At 37.9% G+C, this 13339-nt stretch overlaps 1 protein-coding gene across 1 annotated transcript in view; it reads left to right on the plus strand.

The window, feature by feature from the left end:
* Nucleotides 1–13123, plus strand: part of RAP2A (RAP2A, member of RAS oncogene family) — a 31052-nt gene extending 17929 nt beyond the window's left edge. Inside the window, exon 2 of the mRNA XM_048295814.1 lies at nucleotides 9081–13123. Coding sequence (XP_048151771.1) covers nucleotides 9081–9318 — 238 coding nt within the window. The 3' untranslated portion in view covers nucleotides 9319–13123. The remainder of the gene's footprint in view (nucleotides 1–9080) is intronic.
* The last annotated feature ends 216 nt before the right edge of the window (nucleotides 13124–13339 follow it).

Genomic DNA, 13339 nt, shown 5'->3' on the forward strand with positions numbered 1-13339 from the left:
ACACCTAATCCACTAGCTTTATTCTTTCTGCTGACAGATTTGATGTTGTCACGGAATCTGCCCTAACGTTCTAAATAATTGTAAAGAAATCCCAAAATGTTGTGGTGTTACATAACCTACTGCTGAGAATAGCTGGGATGCAGGGTGCTTTTTCACTTGAAGAGCAGGCAAAACTGCTACTGCATCCTTCAAGATGTTCAGATTGCCTCCATCACTAAGGATGGAAGGCCTCAGAAGTGTTTATGTGCCATAGGTAATAGTGATTAAAGCTGACAACTCTTTTCTTCAGATGGAGAGCAGAGGTACAGAGTTCATGGGACTTGCTAGAAATGGCACCGGAGGTCTGTAACAGGGTGTGAAACTGAACCCACATCTCTTAAATCATATGTCAGCATTCCTCTTGCTTGATGCTTCATGTCTTTGCTGTAAGATATCAGTGGATAAAGTTCAATTATAAGTGGCCATGTCTGAAAAAAATTGGTCATTTAGAAGCAATGGGGTTTTTTTGAGACTTCAGAATATAAAAAAAAGATAGGTGGTAGTCTCTTTAATTTTAGAATCTTCTATATGTTGCACATTTGGTAGGTACTGAAAGCCTTGACATATCCAGTCATGCTCATTGTATTGGAATAAATGTTAGTATATTAGCATGGATATGGCTTAAAAATACTCAAGGTAAGAAAACTAATGTGGTTATTAAGAATAATTTTCAATTATGGATGCAAAGCTTAAATATTGAAATGTGAGGCCTAATTTTCAAAATGTTGAGCCATTCCTACAGCTAGTAGCAGTAAATTAAAAAAAATTAGATGATCAGCTTTAATGTCTGGAAATTTTTTGAGCAAGAACTTTTTTGTATTTAAGGAACCATAACATGCCTCATAATCTGTTAGTATCTTGACAAGTAGACTTCTTTCAGTGTGAACTGAGTAGAGAGACAGGAGCTAGATGAAATTGGTGAGGCTGTGGGAATCTCAGATTTGTAGGACAAATCTGTAGAAACAAGAAAATTAGTCACAATGGAAAAAGTCAGGTAAAACATTTGCATTGTATTTACTTGTGGTTATTGCTTCTTTTTTTTATTAAGCTATACCAAGGAACAGAAAATTCCCATTCGAAAATTCCAGTGTTTCTGAGTTGCTAAGTGTGGCAAGCATTTTAGGATTTCAACAAGATGATGTTGATGCTCGTTTGTGTAAAATGAGAATTTTGATTGGCATAGAGAGGGAACTCAAGGATTAAAATCTTGTTTGGATATGCTCCCAGCAAACCTGCTGCTAAGCAGGTAGATTTTATATATCCCTTAGAGTCTTTCCAGTCTTGATAATAGACTTCAGTGTTAGCTATGAATTTTAATGATAGATACTAGGGAGAAGTGTCCTTTTTAAGGTGAAAAATAACCTCTTGTCTGTGAAGGCTTTTGAGCATCTGAAACGGCAGTAGATGAGAACTGAAGCTACTTGTGTCTTTGGCTCCTTGTTATCATCCCCAGCGGTCAGAGTGCTGTTTTCCTTCACCTGTGCCAGAGCCTTACTTCGAGGGGAACAGACAGTGTCATGGGATGTAGTTTAAACATTCATGGAGTTCTGCAAGCTTAATGAGAAAATGTCTCCCTAACATCTTAATGATCAGGGACCTTTTTTTTCAGGACTTACTTTAGTGACTAGCAAACCCTTAAGACATGTTGATAAGACATTTGAATTTTCAGATGTTCTTGACATTTTACCTTAAAAGCTGAAGGCAGAGCTGATGGAAGCTGTATCTGCAGTGACTTGCAGAAGCAGGCTGAAAACATGGAAGGAGTTTATTGTTATTCTGGTTCCCCTATGAAATCTTAGATGCGGAAAATCCTCTGTAGATGAGAATTTTTCGCTGAAGTGATCGGAAATGACCTGTAAAGATCTTTGGTGTCCTTCATACAGGGATGATGTGCATCATTCTGTTGCAGCAAGGGAATGTAGGTTTACCAGATGGCCTTTAAGTGTGTATTGGGTTGTACCATCCGTGGTTCTTGTCCCTTAGAAGGTCTCAGCTGTAAGCTGCTTAGGAATAATGTGTGTAATAAGTGCTTTGGTTGAAAAGTGCTTATTGTACCTGTTGGGAAGCAGATATTTATAGTGCTTCTGTATATTGTGGTTGGTTGTTCTTTCTTGGGCTTTTGGTTGGAAGGGAACTATTTCCTCTTATTTCTTACAAGCACAGCACCAATGGTGAGCCAAACTGGCACTGGTTGAGACTTTTTCTAGACCTTGAAACCAAACTGGAAAGTGAAGCCAGCTAGAACACCCACAGAACTGAACCGGCTTTAAAGTATTTTATTTAAGCTGAGGTGGTTATTTCCAGAAAGTTTCATGTACAAGAACAGAGTTTCTGAAGGCTTTTCAAAAGTGATATGGCACAGTATTTATTATTCTAATATTATCTTCCCAAGCTGTTTTACAATTATTATTTAATTTGCTGTCCTATGAGTAAGTAGAATTATCATGACTTTATATACCTCAATCTATCCACCTGAAGAGTGTGTTTTCCCAAAGGCTATGTAAGGAGTTCATGTCAAAGCCTAGAATAAAGTGTTAGATCCCAGTCCTGCAATTAGGCCATACACTGTTCTTTATAGCAAACTAATTCATGACTCAGCCACCTAATTGCAGTGGGACTTCCAATAAATTCTTTAACATCTACTCATTTATAAAAATGATTTTAAGACCATTTTTTTAGTTGGGAGTTGTTGCTTAAGAAATTAAATCATTACACAATATAGCTTACAAAACTGAATATTAAATGCAATTAATTAGTAAACTGGAATGACTTGTTTGCATCAGAATCGTGGGAGTTTTACAGCTGTTCTGTATGCTTTTGCCTGAGAAGTTGTAATAATTTCCATTAGAGGGAAAAGTGCTCAAACTTTGCAGAAAACTGGCTTTGTTTAGGTTTGAGTATCTCTCTGACACATTTACAGGTATTGACACATCTTCATTGGTATATATTTGCAGAAGTCCATGGAAACATAACTCTGTACAATGAGCCCCTAATGGTTACAGTTTTTAAAGCTACCAAAATACAAAGAATAAGGGTTTGGAAAAAGTGAAATATCTCCTCTGAGTGTCTTAAGGTAGTAATAGCTTCAGAGATAGATAGATAGATAGATAGATAGATTTCCTGCTGCTTTGGTTCAAGAATTGGTAGCTTCAACAAAGGGCTAAGATGGTTTTCTCCTTGAAAATTCTGTGGTATTGCTTCCTTTCATCCTGATGTTTGAGAGGCTCAGAATCAGTCTGGGGAACAACACTCTGTGCCTTTTCTTATCCTCCATAGCTGATGTGAGTTTTAACTATCGAGGATTCTGCATTAAATATCCAAGTAATTATGTGAAAGCGATTAGAAAAAGTCTTGATAGTTACACTTGGAATATGTTCTTCCTCTAGATGAGGAAACTGCACGTTCAAGTTATGACAGATTTTACTGCAGGCAATCAAAGTTTGCAAGTTAGGTTATGAAAGGGTATTTAGTTACATTTAGTGTGAATTTGTAAATAACCTAATCGATTTAACTGTCATTTCTGGTGCTTTATTTCATATGACCCAGAATTCTTTTGCTGTGTATTTTGGCAGGATTCATACCAGAAATTTTTTGTAAGTCTAAAATGAAGAATAATTATTGTTTACTGACTTTTTGATGTAATTTCCATCACTAATATCTTTATCCCTTAAATTAATTTCCTTTTTGAAATCTATCAAAAGTGCCAGAAATGCATTAAAAAAAAAAAGAGAGAAAGATGTGTAGAAGGTGATGAAGGTAATTTAGTACTGGAGAGTCCTTTTGATTATTAGTAATACTTACCATGTATAGATATCTTTTGTATTTCAGTGGTCCCAGTATTTATCATATAAAGCTGTAATCATGCATCTTTCCAGAAACTTCAACAGACTTAAACTTGTTATAAGAAATAGTCTTTAAGAATACACAGTAATCTCTTGATTTGCTTTTATTACACAGAATTATTTGGTTTAAAATATTTGTGTCTGATATGAAGCTCAGGAAAAAATCCTGGAAAAGATACAACACTTCCAGAATGTGAAATTAGAAAACAGGAACCTGTTTGGACTTGTTAAGATCTTCTCTACTGACTAGTACAACTCACACACACGGAGTTTAGGGGTACTAGGCAATCTCTACCACTCTTTAAGGGAATCAAATCAGTTTATTAGCCTTGGTGTATGTTTGGTTTGTTCGTTTGGTTTTTTTTAATTCTTGCTCTTTTAGTCTTCATTTTTATTATCTTTTCACTGCACATTGTCTTTGTTTTTATCTTTATCCAATGACAGCTCTAACCAGAAATCTGAGAAGTACCTTTTAAAAGACATTCAGATGTGAAGTCAGGTACTGCCCATGTTTTTCTCCTTCTGGGTATGATTGGAGGTGGAAAAACTGTGAGGTAAAAGTCTCTGAAGATTATTTTCATACCATTCATCTTGAAGCTTTCTAAATGTTTTAAGCTGTTATTCAAAGTTTACACAGTAATCTAAACAGATGCGTGTGCCATAAGATAAAATTTAGAAACTATTTATTGCCATGTGACGTGTAAGGCTGTGTGGTCAGTGGTGTATAACTGGTCTACATAAAACATTTGAAGTCTGTGTATTTATTGATTACATGTGGCTGTGGTGTCCATCTTCAGGAAAACTGAGGGACTTACTGTGGGCTATTGGTTCCAGGTGCTCATTAAAGATGGGTAACAGTGGGTTTTAGCACTGAATAGTTATCTAGGACTGGGAAATACATTCTGATTGTCTTTTATGGAGCAATGACTGTACCTTGTCAGAAGTGATATCCTGGATATGATGGCATTTAACTCTGCACCAGTGCCTTTCATAGGGCTGTAAATGACTGCAGTCATGTTATCTCTTCAAGAGTCGCTGCTGCTCAGTGTCTGTCATATTGGAGCTAAAGATAGTGAGATCATTAAAACAGGGTGAAGTGCCTTGTTCTTTAAACGTGTTCTGCAAACATGTGTAATTGGTCTTGCAAAAATTTGTTCCTGAAGAGGTCTTGAAAAGCCAAGCCTTCCCCTGCTATATTTGAGAGTTTTTCTTACAGGCTCTGCTATGATATTTGCCCTAGAATACATACTGTGCTGCACTGATACTGACAAAAGTGGCAGCAATTCTTATTTTCAGGTGGCCCTTGTGCTTTTCATTAGAAATGATCAGTGCTGCTCAAAGCTTTTCAGCTATATTGAGAAAATTGGATTTTTCTGCTCCTGAAATGAGGAGAAGAACTGTGCCACTTTCCCATTGCTAAGGGGACAGGCACGGGCAGATGGACTGCAGCAAAAGGCAGAACTTATGCCCAGCTCCCACTGTGGACTGAGCTGCTCTCCCCGTGATGGGAGGAGCAGCCTGGATTCAGGACTTCAGTATAGGTGATGGGGTTTTAGCCTCTCTTGCTCTGCTAAAAGTATTTGTGAGTAGGTTAGATCCTACCAGAATCTTTTGGTAGGATTTGTGTATTCCTATGTTTGATATTTGTGGTTGTATGGAAGGGTTCTGCGTTGCTGCTTGGACGTTGCAAGGTGGCTCTTTTTGTTTGTTTGTTCATTTTTTTCCTTTGTAAAGCACCTGTTTTTCTCTTGGGCCACTGAAATTCAACAGGGTGAAAAGCCCATGAGGAAGAAATGTTCTTCTTCCCTTCGTATTTCATTACAATCATGTAATTCCCCCACATCTGAGAAATCTCCCTTCCCTTGGTGGGCCTGTGCTGCTGCACACCACCTCAGTAATGGGTGTGCAACATCTGGCTGGTCAAAGCTCTGAATATCAAGTGGGGTCTCCAAATCCAAGCAGAAGTTGCCTCCAGTGAGATCAGCAGCTGTAGTAAGGAGAGTATTGAGCCAGGGGTCTCCCCCATACTCATCATAAAAAAATTTGCCCAGGATACTAAGTGAGGCAGGAAATTCTGGCAGTGTTGGGGGGTAAAGGGTGCAGAGCTAGCTTGAACTTCAGAGCTTGTAGAGCTCGATTTAGTCAAGGGCTAGATTTTCCACACCAGAGCTCAAAAACTGGGAAGTGCAGTGCAGAGACCCTTAGGACTCTGAATGAAGACACACAGTTCATCATCCTCTTGGTACTTGGGGAATGTGATACACAGAAGTCTGGTCTAACTCCCCCTGCCCAGCTTGGGTCTGGCAAGACTGATAATGAGCTGGAGCTCATAAGCCCATACCAGAGCCAGTCTTCTGCTTGGTATCCATGGACTGTTTTTCCATTATTTGCTGTATTCTAGGTAGTAGACACTGAATTTTCTATGTAGAAAGACATAATTGTTTGTATATATTATAAATGAGCATAAGTATATATAAAAATCTAAAGTATATGTCACACAGAATATATATGTATTATATATATATAATGTATTTTCTCTGTAAACTTAACTACTCAAAATCTAGGTAGTACAGGTATGTAGTCTGCAAGACCAACTTTATTTTTTATAAGAAGACATAATGAGAGCTTTGCAGAAACACTTTCTTACACATTTCAGTATTGTAAAGTTATTGGTTATTGGATGAATCTGAATTGTAAGGAAGACTATTGACTGTAGGATCTCATTTTAGGTGGTGAAGGTAGCTAGTGAATTGGGTAAATGCAACAGGGAAAGCAATACAGAAGTTTGCTTCTATCTGTTCCACCTAATAGTTGCTAGATGGCCCTGTGCAAATAAATTAAATTAGGCTTTTCACATCTTTTCTGTCAGCTCATCAGTTTTTTCTGTTCTTCAGTATGAAACGTCAGTGTTTCCACTGCTCAATTTCCAGGTGCTGAGTACTCATAGCATACAGGCTCTCAGATACTTAGCTGCCCAGCTTTTCTAAGGTTCCTAAATCTTTTAAGCACTTGAATGTTTCAGTGGAACTGACTATAGCTGCAACAAGTGTGTATGTGTTTCCTCATGTGTTTCTCAACAAATTGGAGTGATCTCACAAAACTGAAAGGGGTGGTCTTGTGTTTTAATTCTGGCTCATATATTTCTTCACTGGGCATTTCTCAAGCACCTGCTTTGAATTTCTCAATTTTACCAGAGGGCAAGCCAGTGGGGAGTGAGAGGAAATTCAGGGCCCTCAGATATCAAGAAATGCAGTGAAGGTGTACATGATTCCATTTCCACTGAAGGGTTTTTTTAATGCTGTATAGCAAACAGAACAGGACACATGCTTCTGAACAATAAAGATAAGACAGTAATTCAATATTTCTTTTTATCTGTTGAATGCCATCCATCTTATGTAATTAAAGACTATGCTGTCTTGTGTTTAAACTCAGGAGGACAGATTTCAAGATGCTTCTGTGTATTTTGGTACTTAATTAATGACAGCTTGCTCTTGCAGGAGTTCCAAGGGTATCATTGTGCTAAACACTGCATATCTACGGAGTAAGAAATGGATTGTATCTCTTCAGATGGTAAATGAAGGCAGGATAAATGGTAAAAGTGAGGGGAATTGTCTACAATTATCGATGACAGCCCTAGACTATGGGCTAGTTAGCAAAGTTAGTTAGCTTCCCTTAGTTAGCAAAGAGGCATAACAAAGTTTAGAATTTCAGCTACATCTTACGTCATAGTTGGACAAATTTTTGATACTAGTCTGGTGATGTAAGAGTTGCTTATGTGGTTTGAGACATTATTGGCCTTTTATCCTTTCTGACTCTGGAGGAGCCTGCTGTCCCTGCTGCAGAGCCAGCAGGAGCACACAGGTTACCTTTTCCAGTGCAGAGTGGTGACAGACAGGGAAACAGGCTGTTTCCCTCAACCAGCTGAGGCAGGTGCACCAGCACTGCTCTGCTGCCTTGCTTGGCAGGAAGGGGAGACGGGTGGAAGGGATGAAGAAGGTGTAATAGGTGGCTTAAGGATGGTGTCATCTTCAGCTGCTGCAGGTGTCAGCTGCGTCTTTTGTCCACAGTCCAGCCTTACTCCAGTGATTTGACTCAAAGCAATGCTACTAAGATAATATGAAGGAGAAAATCAGGTTTAAGTTAAGAAGGTACCATCTTGCTTCTCTTAGGTCTGGTTTAAGTGCTAAAAGTCATAACTGGTTTTTCTCTCAGTCCTAGTTGCTTTCATGAGAAAACCTGAGTAAGAGTATTTTGGAAGTCGGCCCAGTGTTTTCGTCTCTCTTTTCTTTTCTATGGCAAATATGTAAATTTAAAACCTGATGGAACTTAGTTTCATGTCTGAAGAACGGTATGAATGTGAGGATGGGGGGAAAAAAAAAAAAGGCAGACATTTCAATTTTGTAAAAAATTTTGGCAAGGATCCCTTCACAGGGAGGTGCAAAGTAATAAATTCCTTCATAGTTATATGATCTGTTGTGCTGTCCAAGTTGATTATGAAGCAGAACTGTGATAGTGTTGCCTGGAACTTAATTTTGATTTTTTATTTGTCTCTTCAACTTGTTTAAGTGGCATAATGATGTGAATGCTGCATGAGAGAGATACACATTTTGTATTACCTAGTACTTGTTTTTATATAGCAATACTTCTGTGTGTATGCAGTACTTGAAGTGGATTACATTTCCTAAAATAAGGAATTAATTTACTGGTCCTTTGGTTTTGTCTCATTTATTGCTATTCAGAGAGTTCTGTGTTTATTGACCAAAGGTAAATGTAGCCTGAAAGGGAGAGTGTTGCATCGTTATCCCAAGCAGGAGATACAAAATACCTTCAGGGAGAAGGAGGATGTAAAATGTTGAAGGGAGGGTTTGATGTCCATCCTGTTCTCACACATGGAGATTGCAAACAGAGAAAATAGTAATATATGCCTCATTTTTGTAGTGTGGAAGTTTTCCTGGAGGAAGGGAAATTCAGAGGAGGAAGATTTTTGTAGAACTTTTAAAGCTCTGAGGGGAACAAGATGTGCAACAAATAGCTAGAATGTGAAATATGCATTTTTTCAATTGCAAAATTTTAAGATTATCCAAATGTCTCTTTCCTGTTGGGTCTGTACTGTTTGCAAATAGATTTTTTTTTTTCTTTAAGAATGTTGCCATTTTTTAAAATATAATTATTGTTGTTGTTTTTGTTTTTAAACTGTAGGTATGAGAAGGTGCCAGTAATTCTGGTTGGTAATAAAGTGGACCTGGAAAGTGAGAGAGAAGTATCATTGAGTGAAGGCAGAGCCTTAGCTGAAGAATGGGGCTGCCCCTTTATGGAGACCTCTGCTAAAAGTAAAACAATGGTGGATGAGCTCTTTGCGGAAATTGTTAGACAAATGAACTATGCAGCACAGCCAGACAAAGATGACCCATGCTGTTCTGCATGTAATATACAATAGCATTAAAAATGACCTAACCTGGACTTAATTTGCAGAAATTTTGTAAGGTGGTAAAACTGTCTACTTCACTTCCTGGTTTGTGGGTCACTTGAAATACATCTGTAGTGAAGTAGCAACATTAACTCAGAGCTGAGCACTGAAAGTCAATCACTGACTCTGAATATAATTGGGTTAAATGACCACATCTCACCCGTTTTTTCCCTTTGAGCACCTGCAATTTTATGGCACAGTCAGTTGATCTACAGGGTCGTTCCAGTCGAACGTACGTGTGTTGTCATGTCAGACAGCAACAACAGCAACTATTTCCGAAGAGGACAGAATCCTTTTGGGAACGGGAGACGAAAGCAGTGGAGAGGGTGTCTCTGAAGACCATTCACAACGACCATAAGCATAAAAAGGAGAGCCAAGTCTTTTGGTGTCTGATTACCATGCTTCAGAATGGGCACTATCACATGTGGCTGAGTTTGTTCAGTCAATTATGTTGATTTCACCAGAACTTCTGACAGTGTTGGAGGAAAAGGCTACCAGAGACCCATATAGTTTGGATTCTTTTCAAAATCAATGCTATTATTTCTACACTATCCCACATCTTGAAATAGAAAACATTGAATCAGTGTGTGTGAAATGAGAGGCAAGATCTGGAAACAAGTGACGGGTGAAGAAACAGTCTGGCATTGGAATGTTTTAAATCTTTCATTTTGCTGCTCAGAAATGGAGGATCACTTCAGGTTTTGGTCTACAAAAAGCCAAACAAACCCTCTGTTTACAAAGCAGGAAGCATCTTTATTTTCACTTTACTGAACCAGGAGGAAGCAACTGTGATGAAAAAAAAATTGCTGAGCCTTACTAACAAGGAACACTTTAATAGATTAACTAGTACCATCTTGTAAGGAAAATTAAGCCATGTTTCATCCATATGTTCCCTTCTGCAGAAACCTCGTGGGACAGTATGAACATCCTGCATTTTTAAGTTTGTTAAAGACAACAGTTTTTCTTGCCTTTAAGGGCTACATTCTCTGGTGTGATCCCGAACTAACCTTTGAAAATCCAGTTTGCTATTTGATAGCTTTAATGTTGAAAACTTAAATTGAATAACCACGTGAAATCATTTGGTTCAGAGGTGAAATAGTTATGGTTGTAAATCCTTAGGTGAGTGTGGAAATGGCTCTTTAATTGCCTGACACACTATTCAAAGGTTGCCCCAATTATTGGAGTGCTTAATGGTGGGAGCAAATATTTTATTTTGAAAGGATGCTCGAGCTCTGACTTGCTAGTTTCATAGCAGTGAAGTATTTATCATTTGCATGACTAATGGCACAGAAATACCTATCTCAAAGTCTTACAATCAAAGTATAGAAAAGTTTTCAATCGCAATGTTTAGATTTTAAATGCTGGAGAGATTGTCTTGAGCTGGATCTTTTATAGGTAAAATTGGCCATAAAAATACAGTCACTGAGCCTGTGGTCTAAATAACACCATGCGTTTATTAGTTTTTCAATCTTGTGCAGTAACAGTGTAGTTCCTTGTGTTTAAATGAGTGAAAATAGGGGTGCTGGGCTGTGTGTGTGTGTGTGTTGAGTGTGTATGTGTGTGTGTATATGGCCCTTAGAAATGCTGTAATTGGAGTTAGGTTCGAGAGTTTTGCCTCCATCTGCAGAACTTCCTAAAAGCGCTCTCATCTGCCACAGAGGACACTGGAGTAGAAAACACTTTGCAGATTTCCATACATAAATATCCTTAACATTTTGAATTATAGTTCACTGGATGATAACTAAAGAAAATAATATTCACAGAAGAGAACTGGCCAACTCTGCCCTTAATCTTTCAAGACCTTTCCACAGCCAGTGTGACAAAGGGCATTAGATGTCACGGAACATTAAGCCTTACTAGAACGTAAATGTAGCCCATTTCCCATCTACCTTGCAGAGCTTTCCTTACTGTACTTTGTTCTCTTAGGGAGATAGGCACACCGTTTATTTCTGGCATCTGAATGCCCATTTTGGGTGCTCTGAATCGCCCCCCTAGAGGCACCTACCTCTTTCCATTGACTATATAGCAAACTTAGGCTTTTAACTTTAGTCCTCCAAGTCACACAACTCACATGCCTAAACTAGATGGTATGAATGTTCTCTTACCACCCCCTGCCTGCCCATTGTATCAGCTGCCACGCTTAAGCAAGATGTGAGATGTTGGATTAATGATATTTCAGGGTTTCAGATATCTAGATTGGGAAATGGTTTATCAAGCAGCACAATCCATCCGTAAAACAGCTTGTCAGTGTGAGATCCACTGCACAAGCTCTCGAAAAAAACCACAAACAAAAAACAAAGCCCAGAAAACAAACCAAAGCCAAATTTCAAACTGAGTTGGAAGTACATGTTATGCGAGGTTATTTACAGAGATGTTAAAAATCTTACCTCACAGATTGTTCATCAACCAAGAAAATGGCTTGAAGTAGAGTATGAACAGCCTAACATGAAATTCATAATGTAAAGCAGATGGGCTTTAAATATAGGAAAAATTGCACAGTAAATTTTTAACAGAAAATATTGAAGAAAGTATCTCCCAGTTTGGTTTCTTCATTACACTCTTACATTTTCAAAAGCATAGGCCATATGAAAGCTACCATGCAACTTGGCTGGGGGGGCAAAGCGTAAGTGTTGTTTTTCATTGTATAGTTCTGAGGAAGTAGTTATGCACTATTTGTATTTCCACTAATATGAAGATAGTGGAGCTTGAATCAATGACAGTTGCACTCGACAGATTTTTCAAGTTACAGGGGTAGCCAAAAGGGAGGTAGGTGAGCCACACGGCGGCTGCATGGCCACCCTGCAGGAGTCACTGCTCTTGGGTCACTGTTTCATTTTTACCCTGATAGGATTACCAATTATAGTATTTGAAAGTTTCTTATAACATGCCTTAAAAAATTATTATTTGTTCCAAAGACCCACTTTTCCTTTGGCTGTTCTTGTAGAGCTTTGTACTTTTCTACAAAGACAGCATTTCTCCAGTTTTGTTAGTTTTTTTAAAAAAAAAGTTGCAACTTTTATTCTTTTAAGCTGTGATAGTGAGAGCAACTGTTTCCTCTTTCCCTTAAAAATACACACAAAAACCATTAAAGTAAACAGAATCAGATCAAGAGTATTAAATATAACTTGCATTGAATTTTGTTTGGGTTTTTTCTGTTGTGTCTGTCCCCCTGCTCACTCCTTCAGAGTGTCAAAAAAATAAAATTGATGACATTTTCTGTTCTGATTCTAGCCTCTCCCTAACCCCAGTGCTACAGTTGCCATTACTTTTCTGTGGGAAAACTACTGGTATTTGCTTTCCTGTATAGAATGTTGCCTAAAGATGTCAGCCATTTGGTTGGGGGGTTTTGTGCATGTTTGTTTTTAATTTTTTATTTTTTTTTCCAGTGTTGTGTCAAAGCACTGGTTAGGCTTTAATTGTGAAACTCCGCAACAAAAGCAAATGTTTGACAACTGCAGGAGGCTTTTATCTGCATTGTTGTGCATCTGTTAATTCTTGATCAGGGTTTGAAGAAAGACTGAAGTGGGTTCTGGAGTCAGACTTAACGCTGTTGATTTGGAGTTTCCTATGGGTGAATTAATGTATTTCACAGTTAATTGTTGAGCTCTAATACAACTGGCAACTTAAAATGGGGCAACAGTTTGTTTTGTAACAATGTCAGTTGTTTAAACCTTGATGTTTCAAATAAAACAAGAATTGTACATAGAACTCAATGCAAACTCAGCAGTTGTATTTGGAGTTAAATTATTTTAACAAATAAATTTATTTAATGAAATCTTCTTGCATTTTCTTTATTGTCCATTTTGATTTGATCAAAAAGTTCATCCAGAGCTGATGAGGGTGCCCAGTAATTTGAAACAACACTGTCAACTATATTCAGTTCAACTAAGTATTTCCTGCCAAAATGCTCTTCTGGTCCAAATTAAATAGCAATAAGTAAAAATCAAATCTAATTGATTTTGTATGGATGAATGGATGTTGTGATTTAAGT

Source organism: Corvus hawaiiensis, chromosome 2 (assembly GCF_020740725.1).
Source record: "Corvus hawaiiensis isolate bCorHaw1 chromosome 2, bCorHaw1.pri.cur, whole genome shotgun sequence".
Classification (NCBI taxonomy): Eukaryota; Metazoa; Chordata; class Aves; order Passeriformes; family Corvidae; genus Corvus; species Corvus hawaiiensis.